We start from the raw sequence: 22,520 nt of genomic DNA on the forward strand, positions 1-22,520 counted from the left end.
TCTTCTTCAGCACCGGGAACAGCGGGTCAGCCTGCAGAGCTCTTCCGGAGGCGGATAATCCCCTTCTCTGCGCGAAGTCCTCGTACAGTCAGGAAGGGATCGCTGTAGCTCCCCTCGAGAGGAACACGTTTTGGGATCAAATGCAAGTTACGACGGGGGAAGCGCAGCTTTGAGGACAGCTTGGACGTGTAGAGAAATGTCTGCGCATCTCTCCCTCTGGCTTTATTGTGTAAACAACCAAATCTGACACCGATAAGCGGATTCTCTATAATGTGACAGCTGCTGTCGCCGCTCATCTATTTCGGGAGAAACTACGGGCAGTATCCCGCTTGCGTTTTTATTATTTCAGGACAATGGTGGCTCATAACCTGGCCTTAACCTTTATTGCCGCGGCTCTTTGGGGGGTCAGCGGCGAACTATTGCTCACTCCTTCATCTGCGACGCACTTAAATTCAACATCATCATCATCCGTCATCAGTCAAGATTCACTGACTAACAATGCCACGGATGCTGCCGTGGGATCCCGGATTTCATCTCTAATGACGTATCTTCCGACCCTGAAAAACATTGTTATTTTCATCTGCGTGTTAACAGCTGCTCTCATCACGTGCCTGGTCATCAAAGTGGTCAGGTAGGCAGGTTGGCGCAGAAAAAACAAAGCAATCGTTGCAACGGTTGTGAAGCTGTAAAAGTCATGCAGACATTATGAGAGCAGGATTGTTTATACATTTGCGTGTGGTTGATTTGTCCCCGTGTGATGTGATGGAGAAGGGTCTGGGCCTGTTGATTCTCATCTTACGGGGATTTCTAGGCACTGATAAGTTTAGCGTCATACTGCCTTATGTAGTCGTTTTATGTGCCCGTAAGCCTTGAATCTAGTGAAGTGGGCTACATTGTTACTCTGTTTACATTTCTCTGATTGCACAGTTTATTTTCGGGCTCATCCAGGTCAGATCTAATTCTGCTAGTTGCTATTTTCCTTTGCAGTCAAACTGTTGATCATATTTCTAATTAATCAGTGAGGTTTTTTTTAGTCCCTAGCATTTAAGAAGTTGATGTAAATAAAAACAGTGTAAGATCCAGGTCAGATCTAATTCTGCTAGTTGCTATTTTCCTTTGCAGTCAAACTGGAACTTCTTCTTTGGGAGGTTGGCGCTTACTTAAGCAACTGATTATCACCATATTGAAATAATATTTGCCCCACTTTTTGGGCCAGTCTGAGCACTTTAACACACTTCATATGGCAGAACTAAAGGAAGATTACAACTTCAGGTTGTAGGCTTTGTGGTCCAAAAGGCAAAGTTTTAATTCTCTTGCTCACCTCATGTGTGACTGTTGTCTTTTCTCGCAGATCTGGCAGAAGAATCAGGAAGACTCGGAAGTATGATATTATCACTACACCTGCAGAGCGCGTCGAGATGGCGCCTCTCAATGAAGAAAACGATGAAGAGGATGACTCAACCCTTTTCGATGTCAAATACAGGTTGGTTTGTTTTGTTTTTATTTCTTTTGGATCACTTAAGCAATGACAAGTTCATCATGTTACATTCATCATATTCCAAGCAGAACCAGAGGAAAAACTCCTTTTCTTCAATTTCTACTGGTCACATAAGCAGAGAAGAAAGAAAACACGAGAGCCTCATGTACTGAGAATGTTCTACGTGTATCAGAGAAGAGAAAATGTAGATGTGGATGAGATGCTGACCATGAGAAGCCATGAGTACTAAAAATGATGGCCTTGAAGACAGATCATAAGTTTCTTTGTACAGGTTCTTACACAGCAAATGTAAGGTTAATGTAGATTTTAAAACACTGATACGTTTTCCTCAGGCGCCTTAATCTTTACTATTACAGTCATAAAATGCTGAAACCCTGATTTGCTTATGCAAGATTGCACTTTGGTTTTGACTGTGAAATTTTGCACAACGGCAAATTTACCAGCCGTCCCGGAAGTTTTTTTTTTTTTTTTAAGTACAAAGCTTGATTAAAAACTGTGTGTCTGACCAGCTTTGGTCATCCTAAAGAAACACACTACTTTAATTCTAATGCACTGTTGACTTTAGGTCTCACCCTTCCGTGCTTTCCATTGTTCACACAGTCACTTCCTCAAAGGGACGCCTTGTTTAATTGACATTCCTGACTTCCAAGTCAGACAGGACTCTTGACGGGCAAACACACTTCCTCCTCACTGTGTGCTCGTTAAGTAACTCTAAGTTTCTGCTTTGCAGGTGAATACCGGCGTGGACGTCAGCGTGTTTGAGCTGATGACTCCCACTTGGCCCGGGACAAGTACAAGTGATTTCCTGTATTTTTTGGGGGGTGTGTGTGTGTGTGTGTGTGTGTGTGTGTGTGCGCGCATTTCCAAGTCTTACCATATCAGCAACTTAATGCTGTCAGTGCATGGCTTGTATCTGTGGTTAAATGGTGTTTTGACATTACTGTTCGCTGCTTTCCTAAAGCTTCTATCACGTGAGCCAAATAATCTCCCAGGTTATTTCTAATGTTAGAGATAAGGAGGCTCCAAAAGTCTTTCAGCGAATGTCTGCTTTGAAGCCATGTCCGTAATCCAGGGTTAATCACACTTTAAATAACTAAATAAATACATGGTGGTCACTACAGATCATCGCCTAATGCGTAAAGTAGTCATTTACCAAGAGTACTTTCTTCAACTGTAAAATTTAATTGATATTTTTTTAACCAAAACCAAATATTACCTATATGTACTAACCACTTTGTTGTGCGTATATACTGTTAAAGGCTTTCCGGTCAGGAGTGAACATACGCTACATATATATATATATTTTACCGTGTATTCTTTCAGACATTCCTGTTTCGCTGCTATCACAGCTGACGTTGACCTTTAAGGTTATCAGATTTGACTCGAAGCGCAAAGACTTTGTGTCATATTTATGGAGTATATACCAGTTTGCTATGAATGTGAATCTGCTGTTATCGAGTGCGCTGAAACACGCTTAATCCTTAAAAAAGGAACCGCTGAGCAGGATCGGCGCTGCCTGTGGAGACTGCGGTCATGCCGCCACAGTGATTAACATGCGCCCAGTATCTTACTTTCAAGGCCAAGTTAAAGTTTGACTTTTCAGGGTCAAAGTCCAGTTGCTCGCTTTAAAAATATCCCCAAATTTGATATTCTTTATACGAGCTAACAAATTAAAGTCCCTCACTGTAATATTCACTAATGGCTAACTGACTTCTTCTCATAAAAGAAGAAATTTTCCTGGGCTATGATTGTATTAAAGGCCACTTTTGACATTTGGGGAAGTGATTGTTACTTTTTATAAATACTAAACCACTATATTAAAAACTCATATTAAAAAAAATTAAATTACGATTATCTACCTAAAGTTTTATTCACAGTGAATGAAAGGAAAAGCAGAGGAGATCACAAGACCCTCACGTCTCCGTCTGCCCAATAACGATAATTACATTGTTTGAGGAGCGAGGCAGAACAGACACAGATGAGCTTTTCTGCAGCACACGGTCGCGCGGTTGCCGTCTGTGACCTTCTCTTTTAATCCAAACTGTTATCTGATAGTGCACTGTGGCCTGCAGGTGCAGCTGTTTCCAAATGACCTCCATCCTCGGTTTAATAAGAAAATAAAAAGACTGCCGTGACCAAACTTGCACAATCAATTTATCGTTTTCTTTCTCTCCCCACGCCTGTCTGAAATAAAGTGTTTTTGGAATTTTGGGTAAAGCTGGATGTGTTTATTGTCTTGACAGAATCATTCATTGAATCATATGTGAATCAAACTTGTAAACATACTGAATTTTTTGAAATATGATGTTCTGTAATATTCCTCAAGCTGGCTGCTGTTATTTACTGTTTTCCACTTTTTCTCTTCTGTCCCGTGTCTTTAACTGTTTGTGCAGAAAGCTGCAGATCAATGTGTTTGTGCCTGCTCAGACAAAGATGCCAACCTTTGTCAAAGTTTTTTTTTTTTCTTTTTCTTGGCTGGAGTTGTGTGAAATGATGGAAAAACTTCACCGAATCATCTGCCGCACATGGTCGCTCGTAAAGAGAAATTAAAGCTGTAGCGGTGAAACTAATTTCCATGATTCCGCATTTTACCCAAAAACAAAAAAGAAAAAAAATTACAAGTGGAACTGTTTTAAAAGTTTATAGTAAACAAGCCCCTGCTTGGTTTCTGACACAGATGTGCGTGTAGCCCTGTCTGTTTCCTCAGTTTCCATTTATTTGAAAAGCCACTGAAATAAACCCGCTTCCTTTGAAGTGTCAAGGAAAAATTTTGTGTATTTTTTTGCCACAGAAAAGTACATTCACGTTGTCATAAATGCACACGTTAAGCATCAGTGAGTCACACTGAGGATCATAAAAACGAACAAAAAGACTGGAATATGCTCAAACTGTATCCATTAACACAAGACAAACGTGCAAAAGCGAGTATTAGTTTGCTGTAATTTGCACATTAAACAGATGTTAACAGGGTACGTGGGGGGGGGGGGAGCAAGATAAAAACTGTACAATCTTCAGAGCAGGGAACATGTGTGAGAAAGTTTTTCTCATCTGTGGCAAACTCCACATTCTGGGTTAATTAACTTAATAGCGTTGGTCACAAACCGTTTCTATTTTTTGCCAAAGTCAGACAAGCTCACACAAATAAACCTTTCATTGCTTCAGACTGCTGACGTCTCTAGTACAACTTTCATGTCTATTCTTAACTTAATTGGCGGCGTAATAAGGTCGACATGCAAGTCAACAGGCGCATCCTGTCAAAACAACACTTTTTGTGGACAAATCACATGGCTGAGAGCGCATGAGAGGCTATTTGTTTAGCTATGGAGCTCTTGGAATATTTCAAATGCTTCCTTTAATTTTCTATAACAGAGGCATATTGTTACAGAAAAATACCCAGAGCTTCTTGGCCAAAATCTCAACATCGAGATAACTCCAAAAAAAAAAAAAAAAAAAAAAAAAAAGCCCAAAACAAAACCCCTTTTGATGAGGTGGATCCTCGAAGTACAAAAATACAATTTAATCTTGTGTTAAGATGTTCCCGTTTGAAAAGCCAGTCTACTACTGGCCTTAAAATGTACATAAAAAGGAGTTTCTATCCTGACCAGAGGCCTACGACGAGACGTTTTTTGCATACTCTGTTTTTATTTTAAACTGATAACTAGGTTAAAGAACTCACAGCCAAATAAAACCTTTTATAGTGTCTGGGCATGGGGATGGTCCACTTAGGGACTGGTGGAATTGATTTATTATAGGCACAATACTATGTATCAAACTATTATATTGGTTTAATACTAATTCCAAACATGCTCTACAAGAAAAATGAACACATCACTCTACCTCCATATTTCTTAAAGTGTGACCTGTGAGCCCGTAGCAGCTCTTGGTAACATGTTACGAGGTCTTTCAGGGCAACAAAGAAAGAAATGCACTAGTTTATATTTAACTAATCCACACATCAAACTATTCTTTACACTCACTGGCCACTTCATTAGGTTACCTTGCTAGTAAGCTGCCTTAATGCTTTATGGGATATGTGCTGGAAACATTCCACGACCACCCGTTGTGGTCTCCTGTCGCTGTGCCCCGTCTGCTTCACGGTGCAACGTGTTGTGTGTTCAGAGAAGCTCTTCTGCATACCTGGGTTGTAACAATAATTTGAGTCAGCTTAAAGCAGTCTAGCCATGCTCCTCTGACCTCTGACATCAACAAGGCATTTCCACCCAAAGAACTGCTGCTCACGATCCAGTGAGCTCCTCTCTTTATCAGGCCATTCTCTGTGAACCCTACAGATGGTTGTGTGGGAAAATCCGAGCAGATCAGCAGATTGTGAAATACTCAGACCAGCCTGTCTGACACATTCAGAGTCACTTAAATCCCCTTTCTTCCCTATTTTGATGCTCAGTTCAAACCTAAGCAGGTCATCTTGACCACATTTGCCAACATTCCCAAATGCACTGCTGCCTCATGATTGGTTGATGAGATATTTGCATTAACAACCAGTTGAACAGCTGTGCCTAACAAAGTGGCCAGTGAGTGTAGCAGCACATATCTGTGTTACAGCCATTATAGCAGACTAAACCTTTCTACCACTGACATATATAGCTGGTGTCAAGAAATGCAACACTGAACATATTAAGTGTCACGAAAAGTCAATTAAAAACACAAATAACAGACACGTCACACACATTTCCAGTGTTTGTGATGTGTGCAGACCTCCTCTCCCTACATTGGTCATAAAAACCTTGAGAACCCTTGCTCCACATGAATAAAGGCATACAGATGTCCAGCTCGGGGTCCTCTCAGTGATATTTCACTGAAATAGTTGCTGATTGCGACTTAATGTTAATTTAAAAGCACATTATGGAGCTTGCTTGTTCCCAGGTTTGTAAGGAAGCCAACGAATACATTCATCTCAAAAAGTAAACCTCTTCTTAGTACAAACATCCAGCTACCGTCTCACCCTCCGGTGAGGAAACAGGGCTGGTGCTGTTTGAGGAAAGTTTACAAAGTGGGTTTACCGTTGGCAAAGTCTGAGTAAACATTCGTATGTGAACAGCTGGTGCACTCCTCCATTATGCTCACGCCTTCCTTTCTTGATTTGGTTCTCAAGGTAACCTAACTTTATTAGACGGTGGCTCTGGTTTATTGGAGGTTTGAGTTTTTGCTTGTTATTAACCTTCTAACATTAAAGTAAGGTTATGTCATAGAAAGCGTTTAAGAGATTCCATTTCAAAGTGTTTTAAAAAGAAACGTTGGTCCCCTTTTTTCCTCTATCATCATTCTTCCTGATTATTAAGTGCTTCCATCTTGTGGCTCAACAAGCGAACCAGTAATTTAACAGCTCACAAAACACCCCTAAATTGAGTCTTGTCATCGCAAAGTTGGAATATGAATTTCAGAGCCAGCCTTATTAAGTTTTAACACTTGTGGGATGTCAGCTACTTTTAATTTAGAATATAAAAATGAAATTATATTCATTAATTTATTTAATCAACACACATACAGACACGCAAAAAAAGATGTGCTTGTGGAGAGACCTCAGGCCTGAGGGTGGAGTTGGTCACTCTTTGAGCTTGAAATAGAAAAATTGTTCATTCCAGCTGTTGAAAATAAGTTAATTCAAGTCTCATAAAAGTGCTAGCAACGAGAAAAACTGCTCGTATTCAAGTCTGCTTGCCGCAGAACCTTCTGCTATTTGCTCTGGAGATCTTTCTGTGGTCTCTGCTGGATGCCACAAACCCCAGTGTGGAGCCGTAGCGCCCCCTGTCTGTGCAACGTGCTCAGGGTCCTGAACTCCAAAGGCATGGTGTGAGGACTCGAGCTGGAGGTGTACTCATATTTGAGGGTGTCGTAGTAGTGGTATTTAACCGGTTTGCCTTGCGGGTCGAGCGAAAAGGGCCAAAAGCCGTAAAGGTGGATCTCCTCGCAGAAGCGAGTGGCCATTGTGTACATGAGGAGGCCGGTGGTCGGACGTTTGATGTGGACGTTGTTCGTCAGCCAGTACCTGCAGATGCAGACAGAGACAGAGCTGTAAGATGAGACAAAACAGGAGACACTCGGACAGAACCAGAACAAAAGGATGAGCAATGAAGGTGTCCATAACTCTTTTCTGGGTACACAGTGAGCTCTGCATTCACTGGGAAGAACCACTTTTCTCCTTCAGTAAGAGGAGGAGTTGAATCCTGCGCGACACAAGCAAAAATAGAGAGTTTGACCGACACCTTTCTGATGTAAACAACAACACACTGGCCTCACAACTGTCTCGCATATTCCTAAAGTCTTCTGTAGGTCAGTTGGTTTAATAATTTCAGTCTTTCAAACGTGATGACTGGCTGCTTTCTTCCCTCTCTCTCTTTTACCTTTGAGTTTTCCACTGGTGATTGGTTGAAGCTGTAGGAAATGGGATTTTTAATTTTGTGAAAGAAAATGACTTCTATCTGTCGAGAGTTGGATTTTTTCACTGCAGTTGCAGAACTGCAGTAACTCCTGGCTGCTGAATTTGACATGAAATCAAAAATATTTAGGTGGACGATTTTTTTATGTTTTACTTTTTTGCAGAGTGTTGCTGAGCAGCACAGACTGTACGTTCTTTTCACTGCGTGAGCCTTTTTAACAAAAGCTGCAGACGCCACAGCTGCTCTGCACGACTATTTTCTCTACCTGAGGTGACTAGCAGCTCCTGTGACAGTGACGTGCCACACGCTCCCCTTGGGAGCAGCTTCGGGGACAGATGGTCACACGTTCGCTTGCATCAGCTTCATTTTCCTTTCCAGTCACTGGCCCATTTGCCCAGCCTTGAGGCCACAACAGCCTCTCCTCTAACACCCTCTATAGTTAATGTGGAAGCTCGTGTTGAGATGCAGCAGCAGTGCCGTGCAGGACAAACAGTGGGCAGGAGAACAGGGTTTAATTATCAGTGGCATCATCCGAGGTGAGATTTGAGATTTGGTTGCGGTGAATATGAGCACATAAGATTTATTCTCTACTGCAAACTAGCACGATTTAAAGTTCAGCTTTTCCAAGGAAAGGTCAGGGGAGCATTTATCAGGCACGACTATCGATTTAGGGCAAAGACTGTTTCTTACGGTCTGTAAACAAGAAAAATCATGGCTGGTTGTACCTCTTTGCAATACCGAGAGTGAGTTGGAGCATAGAAAATCGCATAATTTGGTCACCGACCAGCGGTGGTTGTTAGGCTTTTAACGAGGCAGGAAAGAACCAGGGCAGAGTGTGCTAATGATAACAGAGGCGAGGACACACAAACAATAGCAGAGAGGGATTTTTATAAATGTCCAAATGCACTTTAGGACATTTGACATCAGTGTAAAGAGGACTTCTTAAAAAAAAATCACTGACAAGCTGTTAAATAAAAAAAGATAACAGTAATGATAATAAATGGAATTTATAACATGATTAACCAAATGCACTAAACACAACACATTAAACCACAGCGCAGCAGCTTTTCCTATTATCTGAGCTATGCAGGAGCTCCGGAAAAAGCAGCAGAAGGAACAAATCAACAACATTTGCAAATAATTAGGCAAACTGATCTTTTCACAAGCTCGTATAAATCAGGCTAAAGAGCTGACGGGAACATGTGATCACCGAGATTTTGACTTCGCCTCATCAGTGAAGCCTCAGCGTGACGCTGAATTGTGAAATGTGTGTGTTTGCTTTCTTGCAGAGAATCAAGTCGAAAGATTGACTTTATGAACACCATGAGGTCAGTCCACACAGCTTTTTAATGCAGCATCTCTGCTGGTTGCCTGGCAATGTCACGGTGTCAGGTGCAGGACTCGCTGCTCCCTGCTTTTTTTTAACCAAGATAGAGTCAAATGGTGGGAGCGCTGTGACTCAATGGAAATGTCATATTATATTTTGGTCCAGCACCACCTCTGACCCCGTGACTTTTCTTTTGATTTCACCATGAGGATGATATTGTGGTTTCATTTTGGAGTGATGATGCAGGTTAACCTCTCCCAGCTGTAACTGGGCAGGACCATCTAATCAAACCACACAGAGCTCCTGTGGATGATTACGAAATGCTGGGTGACTCTCACACTTTTTAGCCACGGTATCTTTGCTGTGAAGTACAGCAGCTGCTTAAAGACTGGTCCATGTTGATTACCATGCGTGCTAAGCACTATGGAAAAGCCTTTCCCAAGCATGGTGGGCAGACACAGCACTCAATTTCTAGAGAATTTTTAACTTCCCTCTGTGCTCAAGCAGCTTTAGTGGAAAGTGTGCACAAGGAGATGGACTTAAACACCGTGCGTGTCCTTGTGGACTTGTACTGAATCCTCTCATGCACCCTGCCCTCAAAGCAAGCATTGAGCATTGTGCGGGTGCAGCACTGTTGGACAGAACTAAGCAGCATATGCAAACATTCAACTTGAGCCAAAGAGACCAGGCTAGTACTTTTCCTTTCCTTTCCTCAAGATATTCACACTAAGCTAAATGCTTCTTACCTGACATGACATCAGACAAGACTAGACCTGAAGCAACATCTGCCCATGTGAAAGAAGTACATTTCCCAAATTGACCCCATCACATTGTATCCAGGGTTAAATTGGTATTTTATATATAAAGTGGGCCTATTTTATATTTTCCTTATTTTTTTGTCACAGTGCTCATTTCGGGAAAAAGAAACCCATTTCTTTTCCTCCCTTTTTTCCCCGAGTTTCCACAATTTACAAGTGTCCCATAAATGTGTCACAAGCAGGCGATCCTAAAGCTGCAGACTTGAAAAGAGGACAGCTATAAAAGGAGACAGCAACCGAACAAATGAGTGCGATGGTGCCCGTTTAAAACAGCCCTGTGCAGAACAGACAGACCGTTTCAGGAAAGCAAACACATACAATGAGATAAAAGTGTAAACAAAGAAATGTCGTTCATACTTGTTCAGCTGTCTTCGTGCGATTTTTTTTTAATTACATTTTTTAAAAGTTGGCACTTTTCTGTCATGCTTTCAAATTTCAAGGCCCTTTTTGAGGGTTAAGACTAAGCTTAGGGTTAAAATTAGAATTAGGTTCAGGTTAGTGTTTGGCAGTTAGCTGTGATCCTAAACTTAGGGCTGAGAGGCAAAAGTGAAGCACAGAACGATAACGGCACAGCACAGCTGTCACTCTTTTAGTCAAAATCTTGTGAGCCGTTCATTCAAATGACGTCAAACTGGGCACTGCACTCAGCCAGGGGCCCCACTAATACCCCTGCAAAATTTGAAGTGGATTGAAAGAACAGTTGGAGAACAGATGGACGGACAGACCGAGAGTCCTCAAATTATTAGAAAGAAGTTATTGTCCAAAATAATACTCAATTTGGCTTTCCCAAAGACAAAAGCACTGACAGTTTAAGCAGTAAGTTGGCTTAAATGGAGTTAGCTAAAATGACTTGTTACAAATAGAAGATTAACTAAAGGCTGCACAGTGGGGAGGGACGTTTAACCAAAATAAGTCATTCTTGGAACTGTGAGTCATGCAAAGCTACTCAGTCAGAGACCCAGAATAAAACTATAGGGCTGAAAAATGAGCATAACAGTTTCCCTTTTAGGTAAATTTGATAGGTGGGCCCTTGAGTGGAGAAAGGCAGAGTAGCTTTATCTCACCGACTGCCCCCGGTGATCAGCTGTGCTTAAAAATAGCCACCTGGGCTGCAGATTGTCTTCGTCAGCCCCTTTGAGTGTGCTGCTCACAGGTGTTCTTATAAGTCTGTGCTTGAGCATCTTACCCTCTGACGGCATGGAGAAGGCGCAGCGATGGAAAGGCGGTGCGTATGTCTACGGTGTGCAGCAGGATGAGACGCAGTGCCCACTCCACGCGCTCCTCTCCGCCCTTGGCCATGAAGGCTGGGATCCACAACACGCTGCCGCTGAGGCTTCGAAGACGCCGTAAGAAGCGTTCCTTCCACTCATTGGTGACCAGGTCCTGGAAGGCTCGCTGCACTACTGACGGGTTCATGGTCACCAAGTTGGTCCGCCATCCCACGTCCTGAAAGTATTCCTCCACCGGTGCCAGGTTACACCTTAAAGCAAAGAGCGTTCAGTTTTAACATGGGGAAATACTCTATTAAACACCTAGGATTTACACAAATGAATCAAATATATGGTTCGCTAATGATGTGTAAGGCTTTTACAAGTATACAAAAGTAAAGAAAGTCAAAACTTTCCACCTTTATGTTACAGTTAAAGCTCTGATATCCTCTATGAAGGCAACTTTTAAGTAACTTTCACCTCCCTATGTGGTTCTGATTAATGAAACACAGGTGGATAACTGACGGGTTGCATTAAGCCAAAGGTGGAAGCTGTTCGATCATCTCATCGTGAAACCTTGACGAGAAGCTTTTGTTTATTCGTTTATTTTTTCCACGTAATTTAGCAACCATCTGTTTCCCCCACCACCACCCAAAGTCTGAAGAGTGAAACAGAGCAGAAGTAAAGGTGAAATTCAGCAGGAAAGCAGGGTGGCATTTTCTTCATTGATGTTAGTCTCCGCCTGAAAGTAAATGTCAGAAAAACACAAAGCTGGTAATTATCCTCACAGCGAAACATCTCCATTCTGTAGGCAGGGAGGAGACATCAGGAGGCCTTGTTGTTAATACGTTTTTATTCTCTTATCTACACACTGATTACAGTGTTTGTTTAGTCTGAGCACTTCAGATCTGCGGGGTTTGTTCATATTTTCAATGATAAATTACCAGGACTTCTTTACTTTCAGTCAAACTTTCATCATCTGAAACATCAGTGTAAAAAGAATCAAAATTCAGTGCAGTGATTCTTAACTAAAGATTAATGACAAGTTTTATATAAAAGCCATAGTTTAACTAGAGCTGCCTGTCCCAGCTTTTGCTTATCTTTTTAAATTTTAATTCAGTTGTTTCACTTAGTATCCACTGTGACTTTGCTTGTTTCCATTTACAGTGGGGCAAAAAAGTATTTAGTCAGCCACCGATTGTGCAAGTTCCCCCACCTAAAATGATGACAGAGGTCAGTAATTTGCACCAGAGGTACACTTCAACTGTGAGAGACAGAATGTGAAAAAAAAAAAAAAAAAAAATCCATGAATCCACATGGTAGGATTTGTAAAGAATTTATTCGTAAATCAGGGTGGAAAATAAGTATTTGGTCAATAACAAAAATACAACTCAATACTTTGTAACATAACCTTTGTTGGCAATAACAGAGGTCAAACGTTTACTATAGGTCTTTACCAGGTTTGCACACACAGTAGCTGGTATTTTGGCCCATTCCTCCATGCAGATCTTCTCGAGAGCAGTGATGTTTTGGGGCTGTCGCCGAGCAACACGGACTTTCAACTCCCGCCACAGATTTTCTATGGGGTTGAGGTCTGGAGACTGGCTAGGCCACTCCAGGACTTTCAAATGCTTCTTACGGAGCCACTCCTTTGTTGCCCGGGCGGTGTGTTTTGGATCATTGTCATGTTGGAAGACCCAGCCTCGTTTCATCTTCAAAGTTCTCACTGATGGAAGGAGGTTTTGGCTCAAAATCTCACGATACATGGCCCCATTCATTCTGTCCTTAACACGGATCAGTCGTCCTGTCCCCTTGGCAGAAAAACAGCCCCATAGCATGATGTTTCCACCCCCATGCTTCACAGTAGGTATGGTGTTCTTGGGATGCAACTCAGTATTCTTCTTCCTCCAAACACGACGAGTTGAGTTTATACCAAAAAGTTCTACTTTGGTTTCATCTGACCACATGACATTCTCCCAATCCTCTGCTGTATCATCCATGTGCTCTCTGGCAAACTTCAGACGGGCCTGGACATGCACTGGCTTCAGCAGCGGAACACGTCTGGCACTGCGGGATTTGATTCCCTGCCGTTGTAGTGTGTTACTGATGGTGACCTTTGTTACTTTGGTCCCAGCTCTCTGCAGGTCATTCACCAGGTCCCCCCGTGTGGTTCTGGGATCTTTGCTCACCGTTCTCATGATCATTTTGACCCCACGGGATGAGATCTTGCGTGGAGCCCCAGATCGAGGGAGATTATCAGTGGTCTTGTATGTCTTCCATTTTCTGATGATTGCTCCCACAGTTGATTTTTTCACACCAAGCTGCTTGCCTATTGTAGATTCACTCTTCCCAGTCTGGTGCAGGTCTACAATACTTTTCCTGGTGTCCTTCGAAAGCTCTTTGGTCTTGGCCATGGCGGAGTTTGGAGTCTGACTGTTTGAGGCTGTGGACAGGTGTCTTTTATACAGATGATGAGTTCAAACAGGTGCCATTCATACAGGTAACGAGTGGGGGACAGAAAAGCTTCTTACAGAGGACGTTACAGGTCTGTGAGAGCCAGAGACTTTCCTTGTTTGAGGTGACCAAATACTTATTTTCCACCCTGATTTACGAATAAATTCTTTACAAATCCTACCATGTGAATTCATGGATTTTTTTTTCACATTCTGTCTCTCACAGTTGAAGTGTACCTCTGGTGCAAATTACTGACCTCTGTCATCATTTTAAGTGGGGGAACTTGCACAATCGGTGGCTGACTAAATACTTTTTTGCCCCACTGTAGTTTCAGTCTTTATTAATTATTGTTGCATGGAGGGAATATGTCAGAGGCAAGATTTAGTAAAATCAGTACAGGTATTATAAAAACACAGAACCTCTTGAAATCACAGTCTTGTAGAAATTCAGAATCTCAATAAATAAATACATCAAAGCCTCATAAGGCAATTTTTAATTAAACAAAAATGATTTTGTTCTGTAAGCCTCGTGTTCATTTAATTGCTCCCTTTTTGTGACTGGTCAGGTGCCACCAACGCCATGCTATCTCTTTCATAATCTATGTTTTAAACCATAATTATAAAGTGAATCACATTTGCCAAATTTGCTAAAACTTCAGCAGGCTTTGGAGTTAAAACTTTAATTGCCACAGATTTGATATTTTTTTTTAAAATTAATTAATTAATTAATTTGAGCAAATGAACCCTGGATCTTTTATCTGTGTGGGTGTTCTCCGCTCTGGGGTGTTGTGTTTTACATCTTAATGGTTGCTGTCGCTGTCCACAGCAGCTAATGTACCCACTGCAAAGAACAGATGGTGCATGATGAGCTGAAGCAATCTATGTACCCCGAACGCTGTCAACCTACTTTGTGGGAACCGAGCGAAGGGCAGGGAACTATATTTAGCTGCAACATTATCTGCCGATCGGATATGTGAGCACAGAAGCGAATTCCTCCGCTTCTCAAAATGACACATTTCCTGTTCTGTGACTTCAGCTGACCATTACTGCCATCGCCTGGCATTATCATGATGCTGAGGGAGTCTAGAAATCATGACCTCTTCTCACCAGGGTAACACGGCAGCACAAGATACAAGACAGACAGGCATACAACAGAATCCACTCGTGAAAGGTGTGCAAGACTTTGAGCTATCGATCAACCAGCGCAGTGAGGTGCTGCTCTAATTCTAACAACACTGATTTCTGAGAGTGTGCAGGTTGGGCGGTTCTGTTCGATCATGCCTAACTCCAAAGATAATTTAAACCAGAACACTTTTCTTTTTTTTTTTCCATCTGCCAAATATAATACAGCCTTGACAGGCTTTTTTTTCTTTACCTCTGGTGGCAGGTATGAATGGTGATACATAACCCACTCAGGGACTCGCGAGCTTGCACCCAAACACAAACAGACCTGGCCGATGGCTTCGCAAACAGCGCGCTCTGCTAAATGAGAGCAGGGCCCAGGAGAACACTGGTGTTTCTCTGAAAAGCACAACGTCTTACCGCTGAATGCAAAGGCTGTTCAAAATGTCAATTTCATGTATAATCGTTCATCTAACAGCTCTCAACTTGACAGTTGGCTCCCAAATTTAAGCCATCAGAGAGGCTTTGACAGCTTTTTCAAATGCGCAATTAAAATATTTCCAGCCGTGTGGCCACCAGCTATCGATTATCATACTAATATGAATTATACACTCAGTGCAGGAGATAAGACAAGCCTAAAACTTAATGCACCAATCTATTTCAATTATAGTCCATTTTAACTGCTGTGTTTTATGATTTATTTCAAGCAAAAGGCTTCTAAGACTTAAATCACCCATGTTACCTGATAACAAAGTCATGAGAGTCGATCTCAGGCCCACAGCTGCTGTTCAGAAGGATCCCGGAGTTGCCCACGATGGCACAGCGCCTGTAATGCTGGTTTTTCATGGGGGATACGGTTGGCAAGAGACGGTAGAGATTTTCTGAGATGTTTGTGGTACTGTGGCGATCAAAAACATAGTGGATGATATCTCCCGGTTTCAGCGTGCCCTTCAGAATCGAGATGTCTCTCTCCGGGTCGAGGAATCTCAGAATGTTTTTCCTGTGAAAAGAGAAAATATGCGCCAATTATGACCGCCCGTCTACAGCGAAGTGTAAAACCTTGTGGAGATAATTGTGGAGGGTGATAAAAATACCTGATGAGGTGGGAGAGGGTCTTATTGAAAGTCCAGCTGTTTGACGAGTGTTTGGCAGTGTTATTGTAGATTGGACGGTGACGATATGTGTCCGCGCTTGCTGTTGTCAAAGCAGTGGGGTTTACATGTACTGCAGCTTTTCTAAATGATAAGAAAAAGTTGTGTTACCAACACACAGTCCAAAAAAATTATGCCTGTTATCTCCTCCATGTATTGCTAGAATTTGCCCCATTCATTGCTAAATCTAAAGGCTGTTATGTCAAGCTTTTCCTTCTCCGAACAGACTAAAAACAGAGATGCTGTATAGAATGTAACCAAGAAAAATATGTGAATCTGAGTGTACTAAGGTAGAGTTACGGTACAAGAAAACTAGATTCAACAAATGACTCCATGCTTTGTTTATTACCGGCTTTGCTCTTTTCCAGTCCCTTGGTTCATCTTCTATGTGTGAAATTTAGTTTCACTTCCTCTTCCTTTAACCCAACTTATTTCTGATTGGTTGCCACTTGCAAACAGAAGGTTTAAACAGCAGATTGCCGATTAGGGCTATCCCCTCTTTGTGACCTAATAGAGAGCCAGTAGGAGGAAATAACATATGAAAGTGAACCTTTTTAATACACTGAAGCCTGAATTTTTCACATATGGCATTTTTAGTTATTCCCATGCCGGCTCCATTATTTGAAAATTTCGCCATTTTTAATAGGAGCATCTACCATCAGTAAGCCCAGAAAATGAGGAAAAGTAAGATAGGTCCAACTTAAGATGAAAATTTGAACTGGAACATGACATCTGATGGGGCTGCTCTATCACTGGCCATTTTGATAGGGACACCTGTTCAACTTCTCATTAATGCAAATATCTAAACAGCCAATCACATGGTATCCATTTAGGCATCCAGACAAGACATCCTGCTGAAGTTCAAACTGAACATCAGAATGAGAAAAAAATGTAATTTAAGTTATTTTGAAAAAGCGTAGTTGTTGGTGCCAGATGGGATCTGAATATTTCAGATTCTGCTGATATACTAGGATTTTCCCATGCAACCACCTTTACGGTTTATAGAGAATGGTCCAAAGAAGAGAAAAAGCATCGTTGATGTCAAAGGTCAAAGGACAATGGTCTGTTGCCTTCTTGTCTGCTTCCAGCTGACATGGAGGCAAAAGTAAATCAAATCACCACCTTTAAAAGCAAAGTACAAACAAGAGCATCTCTAAATATTAAACATGGTGAACCTTAAAATTGATGTGCTATGGCAGCAGAAGACCACACCTGTGGGACTCCTCTCAGCCAATAACAGAAAACTGAAGCTACAGTTCACATGGACTCAACAGAAGACTGGGAAAACATTGTCTGGTGTGATGAGTCTTGATTTGCTTCGACATTTGGACGGTAGGGTCAGAATTTGGCACGAACAACACGAGAACATGGATCGATCCTGCCTTGTATCAATGGTTCAGGCAGCCAGCGGTGGCGAAATGGTGTGGGGGATTATATCTTGGCATACTCTGGACTAATATGTACCAACAATACTAATGGCTGAGTATTGTTGGTAAGCATGTGAATCCCTTTACAACCACAGTGGACCCATCTGTTGATGACTGCTTCCAGCAAGATAACGCAACACATCACAAAGCTCAAATCATCTCAAACTGTTTTTGTGAACATGTCAGTGAGTTCACTGTATACACACAGCACCCACAGTCACTCTATCCCAATCCAATACAGTACCTTTGCAGGGACAGGAGATTCGCAACACTGATGTGCACCTGACAAGTCTCCAGCTAATATGTGATGTTATCAAGTCAATATGGACCAAAATCTCTGAGGAATGTTTCCAGCATGTTGCTGAATCTGTGCTACAAAGAATTAAGTCACTCTTGAAGCAAGAGAGTGGTCCAACCCAACAGTAAAAAGGTGTACCTAATGAAGTGTCTGGTGAGCACAAATACTGCTTCAGATTCTTAAGGACTTGCGGCAGGCTATATGTAGGTACAGATAATATTACTTCTACTTAAGTATCTGATTCATTCAGCCACTGCTCCAAAAAAGGACCTCCTTGACATGAACAATAACTGTTCGGCGAAATACTGCAGTTTCCTTAAAGTTAAATCCAGCTTTGCTCACATGGCAGATGTTTGCATTGTCACATGGATACCACACAAACGCACATACACACACATACTTTGATGGGTATTTATAGCGGCTGTGTCTCGCCTTAAAAAAAACTAATGAGACGCTCACTGTGACTGACTCACTGTGGCATCATAGCTGTAAAGGATTCAGTGACCAATAGCAAGCGAAAATTACCCAGAGAGGCCATTTAGCTACCCACTGGTGTTCTACAGCTGTGTGTGTGTGTGTGTGTGTGTGTGTGTGTGTGTGTGTGTGTGTGTGTGTGTGTGTGTGTGTGTGTGTGTGTGTGTGTGTGTTTGTGTGTCTGAGTAGATAAGATTTCAGACCTGTGTGGTTTGGGGATGAGCTGGTGCAAGTTCATCTTCTTTGAATGTCCAATATTTCTGAGTGGGAAAAAAAAGGTTTAGATTGAATTATGAATCACTTACTGCGGTGTAGATTCTTACACTGAGCTGTATCCAGCAGCAGGCGTACTGTACATCACTCTTACAAGACAGAATAAAGGTGAAAAGCACACATCAAGGCATTTTTAGAGAACTTCACTGTGGACCCATTTGCTGATGTAATGAGGGGAAATGTGACCTTAATGGGGCCCCATTATACTGAAAAGAAGATTTTCTTTTCATGGAGGAAAAGAGCGATCGCTTTACAAGGGTGTTGAATGCATCAGGCAAAATGCATTTACAGTAAATATATTGTATATGCATTCAGATTGTTAAGCTTCGAGCAATTTTGCAATCGTGACCTTGGTCACATCTAATAGACGACTTTAAATATAGGAGTGAAGAAGTGAAACACCGGAGTGCTACCGGGGCTCCTTTCATTCGTTTTACAATCCCGGTGGCCTTTAAATATATTGTTATAATCATATTAGCTTGAATTTTATGCAGGAGTGGAATTGGTTCTGGTGCTTCTCCCACGGCAAATCACAAACCAATGTGACCTCATTACAATGTGAGCCACAGCCGGGTAATTGCTTTCAAAACAAAATGTTCTTGCTCAAAGGGGAGAAATGCAAGAAGACAAAAGCTGCATAGAGACATAGAATTTTTTTCTTTAAAAGTGAGTTTTTGTTTTTTGGTTGTTGTTTTTTTTGCCATTCAGGTAACAGGGCGTCTTTCCATCTATGTGATGATTATGAAGAGAAGCAGAGGAGGATGTAGCCCTGCTGAGGTCTGGTTGGATTTTTTTTCTTTTCTTTTTTGGAACCTGCATGTTTTTCATGCTAAATTAAGAATGGATCTTCTTGCAGGTCAAACGCGAGTGTGTGTGACTTGGAGGAATCCTGCGGCAACATTTCAAACTCTGAAAATGAAAAGAAGAAAAATATATAGAGGAGACCCTCTTTTTTTGTCGTTCTTTTGCCCCTTCACCTCTTTTGTCTCTCTTACACACACACACACGCTTCCCCCTTCTCTCTTTCTCTCCCCCCTCTCTCTTATAGTGTAAATGTATCCTATCCCGCATGCAGCCTGCTGCAAGACAAATAGCCTAATCCTTGGAGACCCAGGCAGGCGGGCTGCTGTAGGAACAGCTGCTCCTGCTGCACCCAAGTGTTACAAATGTAGAAAACAAACCGCGCACACTCCGGCACCCCAAACTCCGAACTTCATTTCAATTCAAATAAACTCGTTTATTCCACTCAGTCAGCCCCCTTTTCCCTCCCCTCACATCACACATCGCACCTCAAATCTTCTGAGAAAGCCTGAAGGAAATAACCTGCTGGGTAAGAAAACAATGGGCATCATCTCTCCCTCCCTCTCCCTCTCTCACACACACTGCGTGGATAAATCACGGCGGGATACTTACGCAGTTTCTTCCTCCACTTCTGCAATATCATCAATTATCAAAAGCACAACCAGCAGCGTTACAAAGCCGAACAACAGTGTGCGGAATACAAGCGGCATGGCTGAGAGGGGGGAGGCTGCAGCCGCCGGGGGGGCCGGGGGGAGTCCCTCCGTTTAGCGAACACTGACTTAAATGAACCTCCTTGTGTTTTCCATTTAGAAAGCGAAAATCCGCTCAGTCATCTGTGCCTTTGTTCTTTTCGCCAGAGTCGGACACTCCCCGGCGAACTGCGGTCCTTCCTCTCTCCTCTCTCTCTTCTCAGATGTTCAGTTGTGTGTGTTTCTGTTTCCCGACGGGGCGATGCTGCTGCTGCTGCTGCTGCCGCCGCTGCTGCGGTCTCCGCTCTTCCCTCTATTCCCCAGTCAAACTTTGAACGCGTGCACCTACAGAGCCTGCCATGGGAGCAGCGAGATGTGGACCACATGCAGTCTTAAAGGCGCAGGGGCCAAACTCTCCCATCTTCACTCCCCCCCACCCGCCCACTCCACATCCACCATCCACTCAGCCGGTTTGATCTCACTCTCCAGGTTGCTGCTCCAGGTGTTGCTGGCGCACGGAGTGAGGAGAGGTGAGAGACTGCAGCAGTGTGGAGCCAGCCTGCACAGGTGTATGAGGCGAGTGGTTAAAAAATTAAAAAAAAAAAGAGAAAAAATCAGGCATGCATGAATCATCTGAGTGCAGTATTCAAGCAGGCATGTGTGGTCTGAAAACCCACGTTGTCAAAATAAAGGTCAAACATCTTTCTGTAGCCGTGTTCACCACTGTTGGAAACTACTTGTGTGCCTTTCATAGTCAGCTTTAGTCATTAGTTTGTTTAGAGCAGCAGAGAGCCCTATATCTATCTTTTTTCTTCACATTTCCACTTAAAAATGAATCCCAAATTTTGTGAGTAACAAGAGTGAAATTCACATCTTCGAAAAGGAGATGCAGCACATCTTCTCTTTACCACCAGACCGGAGTGGCATTTGAAAAAAATCTTCTATCTAATCAAAAAAAAAACCCCGTAAATAGCCTTGCAGCAGTGAGTCAGTGGACAGCGATGTCAATGAAAATGTTCACACATCCAACAAGAAAAAGAAGCCAAAACGGATCCCACATCTATCTGCGTCACAGTAGCTTCTGAGTGCACCCTGTTTGGCAAATTTCAACAAATACTGCACTTTTTAAATGGGCCAAATATGTAAGAAATCAAAGCTATTACCCCACAAACAGCAAAGATTACACACAAGTAAAAATAAAATACACTGCATTGTAAAAACAAAGCATAATTTGCTTTTGTCTTATAGACACGTTTTCTTTTTGTCTTATACAATATCTTATATCTAAAAGTGAAATTGATTAGAAAAAGTTCACATTACAGGGCTGCTACAAAAAAGAAGCAGAAGAGCATCTCTGAAGCAGATGTGTGGCAGAAGCCCAGATGTGTGGCAGAAGCCCACACGTCTGCTGCTGCTGCTGACGTTGGCACATTTTCAGTGTCTTAGTACCAACTGAGCGTTGTTTAAACACCGCAGCCTACCTGAGTGCCATGGATGACCAAAGTGTCACAAAAAGATGTCCCAAAGCTCAAATCACATCAAACTAGAACATAGCTGTGAGTTCACTGTGCTCAAATGGACTCCACAGACACCAGATCTCAATCTAACAGAGCATTTGGGATGTAGTGGAACGGGACACCAGCATCATCCATGTACATCCAACAAATCTGCAGCTACTGTGTGATGCTGTCCTGTCAATATGGACTGAAGAGCGTTTCCAGCAACTTGTTTAAGCAAATTGTGAGCGACTGGAGTAGTGTGCTTTGTGTTATCACTTATGCAGTCTTGTTTGTGCTATCAAAACGCCCCTCAGAGACACTTTCCTCTGACACTCATCAGAGAAGTGTTGTTCAAAAAAAATTAGAACATTTTGATTTTGGGAAACTGTCAAAAACTGAAGTTGTCATCAGGCATTGTGAACTACTACTTTCCACACTGAGGAGCATGTTGAGACTACAATTTGATATTCAAACATAGGCGTGGATGCTTGACCAGCTAACTATATAACTCGTTAATGGGATTTCAAATCCACAAAAACAACTGGAAGGAGTTTTTTTTCCTTTCGCTTGTAGCTATAGATAAAACACTGCATTTTTACAGTGTGGAAGGGATGGTTTGGCTTTTGTGTGACTGTGTAGATACTTCATTAAAATCAGAAAAGATTTAGGATTTAGGATGAACCATTCTGTTAATCATTAGATGTGACCTGGGGTTTAGCTGGAGCTTTGGACGTCCAACCCCAGGAAACTCTGAGTTTGAAGCACTTCTTTTCCTTTATTGTGTGAATCTAACACACCGAGTTGCAACTTTTCGGGGGGAATGCCTGCTGACTTTTACTGGAGTAAAATGCATTTTGCTTTCAAATAATCATCCTCATCTTTCGGCATTTAAATTTCTCCCTGCTTAGTCAACGCGCCTCCAGGCACGATTTAGTCTTTTGTCATCTTTTTGTGTTTGCTTGAATTTAATGCAAGAGTCAGATTGTAACAAACCGACAGCTCTATTCGACGTCAGGCCGCTTTTGTGTCATTTGTTTGAGGAAGCAAGTGCAGACGTGCAGGTAAACGCGCCACCTGATCGTGCCGG

General features: G+C 42.2%; 2 protein-coding genes across 4 annotated transcripts; one reads left to right on the forward strand and one right to left on the reverse strand.

Annotated features, from left to right (window-relative positions):
• fam174b (family with sequence similarity 174 member B) lies at window positions 1-4,266 on the forward strand. The gene is made up of 3 exons (XM_085282103.1): window positions 1-631; window positions 1,352-1,483; window positions 2,229-4,266. Exons 1-3 carry the CDS (start codon window positions 354-356, stop codon window positions 2,230-2,232), a joined length of 414 nt encoding a protein of 137 aa, XP_085138229.1. The 5' UTR covers window positions 1-353; the 3' UTR covers window positions 2,233-4,266.
• Window positions 4,267-5,876: 1,610 nt separating this feature from the next.
• st8sia2 (ST8 alpha-N-acetyl-neuraminide alpha-2,8-sialyltransferase 2) lies at window positions 5,877-20,322 on the reverse strand. 3 transcript variants are annotated; one of them, XM_085282100.1, is made up of 6 exons: window positions 19,858-20,322; window positions 18,375-18,431; window positions 15,916-16,056; window positions 15,564-15,821; window positions 11,225-11,518; window positions 5,877-7,502 (listed from the first exon to the last, which is right to left on the reverse strand). In XM_085282100.1, the coding sequence occupies exons 1-6, from the start codon at window positions 19,953-19,955 to the stop codon at window positions 7,190-7,192; spliced, it is 1,161 nt and encodes a 386-aa protein (XP_085138226.1). In that variant the 5' UTR covers window positions 19,956-20,322; the 3' UTR covers window positions 5,877-7,189. The 3 variants fall into 3 exon arrangements, with proteins under 3 accessions (XP_085138226.1, XP_085138227.1, XP_085138228.1); XM_085282101.1 differs by lacking the exon at window positions 18,375-18,431; XM_085282102.1 differs by lacking the exons at window positions 18,375-18,431; window positions 19,858-20,322 and adding an exon at window positions 16,322-18,334.
• Between the last annotated feature and the right edge of the window lie 2,198 nt (window positions 20,323-22,520).

The sequence above is a fragment of the Mchenga conophoros genome, linkage group LG7, assembly GCF_057382185.1.
Source record: "Mchenga conophoros isolate Kocher_MC1m ecotype Shallow Benthic linkage group LG7, M_conophoros_male_GT1.1, whole genome shotgun sequence".
NCBI lineage: Eukaryota > Metazoa > Chordata > Actinopteri > Cichliformes > Cichlidae > Mchenga > Mchenga conophoros.

Coding starts and splice junctions, on each gene's coding strand:
- fam174b (XM_085282103.1), top strand. CDS start 354: ATGGTGGCTCATAACCTGGCCTTAACCTTTATTGCCGCGGCTCTTTGG. Junction 632..1,351: donor CTGGTCATCAAAGTGGTCAG/GTAGGCAGGTTG, acceptor CTTTTCTCGCAG/ATCTGGCAGAAGAATCAGGA.
- st8sia2 (XM_085282100.1), bottom strand. CDS start 19,955: ATGCCGCTTGTATTCCGCACACTGTTGTTCGGCTTTGTAACGCTGCTG. Junction 16,057..18,374: donor CTCATCCCCAAACCACACAG/GTCTGAAATCTT, acceptor CTTATCATTTAG/AAAAGCTGCAGTACATGTAA. Junction 15,822..15,915: donor ACCCTCTCCCACCTCATCAG/GTATTTTTATCA, acceptor CTCTTTTCACAG/GAAAAACATTCTGAGATTCC.